This window comes from Asparagus officinalis, unplaced genomic scaffold (genome assembly GCF_001876935.1).
Source record: "Asparagus officinalis unplaced genomic scaffold, Aspof.V1 AsparagusV1_Un727, whole genome shotgun sequence".
Classification (NCBI taxonomy): Eukaryota; Viridiplantae; Streptophyta; class Magnoliopsida; order Asparagales; family Asparagaceae; genus Asparagus; species Asparagus officinalis.
Window position 1 is genome coordinate 59,820 of NW_017972987.1, and position 2,876 is coordinate 62,695.

The 2,876-nt window shown below is 40.4% G+C and overlaps 1 protein-coding gene across 1 annotated transcript; it reads right to left on the reverse strand.

The window, feature by feature from the left end:
• Positions 1 to 790: 790 nt before the first annotated feature.
• On the reverse strand, positions 791 to 2,294 carry LOC109828108. The gene is made up of 4 exons (XM_020395147.1): positions 2,123 to 2,294; positions 1,230 to 2,036; positions 1,092 to 1,144; positions 791 to 937 (listed from the first exon to the last, which is right to left on the reverse strand). Exons 1-4 carry the CDS (start codon positions 2,214 to 2,216, stop codon positions 791 to 793), a joined length of 1,101 nt encoding a protein of 366 aa, XP_020250736.1. The 5' UTR covers positions 2,217 to 2,294.
• Between the last annotated feature and the right edge of the window lie 582 nt (positions 2,295 to 2,876).

Consider the following 2,876-nt stretch of genomic DNA (forward strand, 5'->3'; position numbering starts at 1 on the left):
AGATTAAAAGTGCTCACAGGCTACTTGGAGAAGTATGCCCAACACTATGGATGTACTGTCAGCTTCATCAAGGGAGCAATATATCTATCATCAAAGCAGCAATTTAGGACCGATATACTGGCACCACCTCGACTATGGCATTTATCTGTCTCTCCAACTACTGTCTAAGAGTGGAGAAGCTCTTGGCAGTTAAGGCGCGAGGGTTGGTAGAGGATCCATGTCTACAAAGGATCTCGTTGCTAGGAGAACCTGTTTGACAATGCTATCCTTCAAGCTGTCAGCATATCCCCTATCCTCACCGCTGAGGCAGATCAAGCCTGAACTATAGTTCTAGTGGTCGAAAAGAAGCCCACATACCGGTTGCTTTGGGTCTTCCAACTACTGCACTGGAGGATCGATATGAGTGGTCCTTCCCCCATTGCATCGACAAGCTTTCCCCTCACACTTGGAAGGCGATCCAAGCGTTGTTGATGGGGCCTATTAAATCCCCTCCTCGCTATGAGAGGGAGCTGTTGGTGGAGCATCTCATTATTTCTGAGCACCACATAGATTGTAGGGGGTCAGTATTGGAGTTTAGAGCTGATCAAGCAAAAGCTAAGAAGCGGATCATTCTTTCAGATGATGAGGCATTGTTGAGCAGTAGTGTTTTTAATACGCGAGGTGCAATGCATGGCGCAAAGTCATCTTCTTCATCTCTCATCGCATCTCCTACGGCACCATATGTAAGGTTGTAGTAGCCCTTCACCAAGTCATTCTCTGCATTTTCACCTACACCGAACTACCCTAACAACTACTCATTGCTTTCATCTCTATCAGCCAACTTAATCGGGTCAATAGAATCTCTACAGTCAAATCTCTCCTTCAATGCTTGGTTGTACTTGTAGTAAAGATCATGCAACCTCTTATGATCCAATATATTCCTCCTCTTGGTGTGTATCTGTAATTTATACAAATTAATCAAATCAATATCTATATCTCTAAGGGAATTAAATCTATTTTGTTGAATAAAATAAAATTAATCATACTTGCTAAAAAGTACTCTAATTTCTTTCGTAGCCAAAGGAGCTACAAGTAAGGCTGAGGACTCTAACAACAAGCTTCTGCAACTCTGGTGCTGATGCACCATAAGACTCACACCAATCAACTGTCAATTTAAATAGAGTGTGATTAGTAGTGTATTTCCTATAAAAAAATCTAGTCAATTGAGGGTTTATATTATGCATATTTACTTAGAGACTTCTTCTTTCTGTTTCTCTTAGCTATCTCCATACCAAAAAGACCCCCAGCATGCCTGTATATATCCAACTGCCTATCAACCTTGTCTTGGTCTTGTGTGGGCACCATCTTCTCAATGACTTGATAAAGACATTTCATAACTTCGTCATCTCCTTGGATGTTTGGATGATCATAGAAAAATGCAGGATTAAGGTAATATCCTACATTATGCAAAGGCCGATGAAGCTGATCTTGCCACCTCTTATCAATGATATCAAATACCTCAGAATATTTTGTTGAATCATCAACAAAGGCTTTAGCATTAGCCTCCTTAGCTCTATCCATCGCCTCATAAATGTATCCCATAGCAGGCTTTTTGTCACCATCAACAAGTTTCAGAACACCAACAAGAGGAGCCGTCAGCTTGAGAATACGAACAATGTTGTTCCAGAAAGATGGCATATGAACTATCCTTTCAGCTGATTTGCCCTTTGAATCTCTTGCCCACTTACTTTGCCTCCATGTCTCCAAATTAAACATCTTTCTGAGGTTATTTTTCTGTCGATGGATGCTTGACAAAGTCATAAATGATGTGGCAAATCGTGTCACCGCCGGTCTAAGAAGCTCTCTGCCGTTAGTTTGACCTCTCATCAGCTTCAAAACCCACGCATGTGAGTAGATGAATCCAGTCAACTCCATAGCTCGACTCAAGGTTAGCTTCACAGATGGTAGTTTACCAATATCCTTGAGCATGAGATTAATACAATGAGCAGCACAAGGAGTCCAATATAAATGAGGATACTCTTTTTCCAATTCCGCTCCTATAAATAAAAGAATAAAAAAAGATCAATATCAGAGCATCCTAACATAGCATTAGCAAAGGATTCATAACCAAAATAAAATTTACCTGCATATTTGAGACTAGAATGGTTATCCGTGACGATCTGAACAACATTCTGAGGTCCTATGAGCTTAATCTGCTCACTAAGTATCTCAAACATTCTGTCACCCGTCTTGATCTCATCAGACGCATCAATAGATGAAAGAAACACCGTACCACGAGGAGAGTTCACAAGAAAATTGATCAGAATGTAAGAAATACATTCATCGGCCCCTTCCTCTTTGGGCTTGTGGAAGATCCCACACTGTGCAAGCCGACACTCCCTCTTCCTCTTGCCGTTACTAAAGATGACTTAGGAACCGCCGGGCCTCTTCCTCTATCTCTAGATTCTTGTACTTGTACTTGTTCATCTTCAAGCTCCTCATCATCGATCTCCACCATGTTCTCATCTCCAAGATCGGGGAGATAATCATCTATAGCACGTTATCTTTTAGCTATCTTTTGTTTTCTTCATAACCTTTTAGGTATTCAACCACATCGTAAGGGACTTTTTGACAAAGCCTCACATTTTTGTGTTTCCTATCCGTCCCGATTAGATGCTATTTTTGTTGAGATATGCCGCCATTTGTGAAATTGTTACAAAATATGCACTTGTGCCTATTGGCATTCCCATTATCAACTAATGAAGTATATTTCCATGTATGATCTTGCCTTCTACTACCACCCGCTGATGAAGACAAATCTACACCAAAACACATATATGCATTATGCAACAAAATTCATATATTAATTATAATATAGTTGTAAACCGCCAAAAATT

Coding starts and splice junctions, on each gene's coding strand:
- LOC109828108 (XM_020395147.1), bottom strand. CDS start 2,216: ATGTTTGAGATACTTAGTGAGCAGATTAAGCTCATAGGACCTCAGAAT. Junction 1,145..1,229: donor CAGAAAGAAGAAGTCTCTAA/GTAAATATGCAT, acceptor TTAAATTGACAG/TTGATTGGTGTGAGTCTTAT. Junction 938..1,091: donor CAGAGTTGCAGAAGCTTGTT/GTTAGAGTCCTC, acceptor TATAAATTACAG/ATACACACCAAGAGGAGGAA.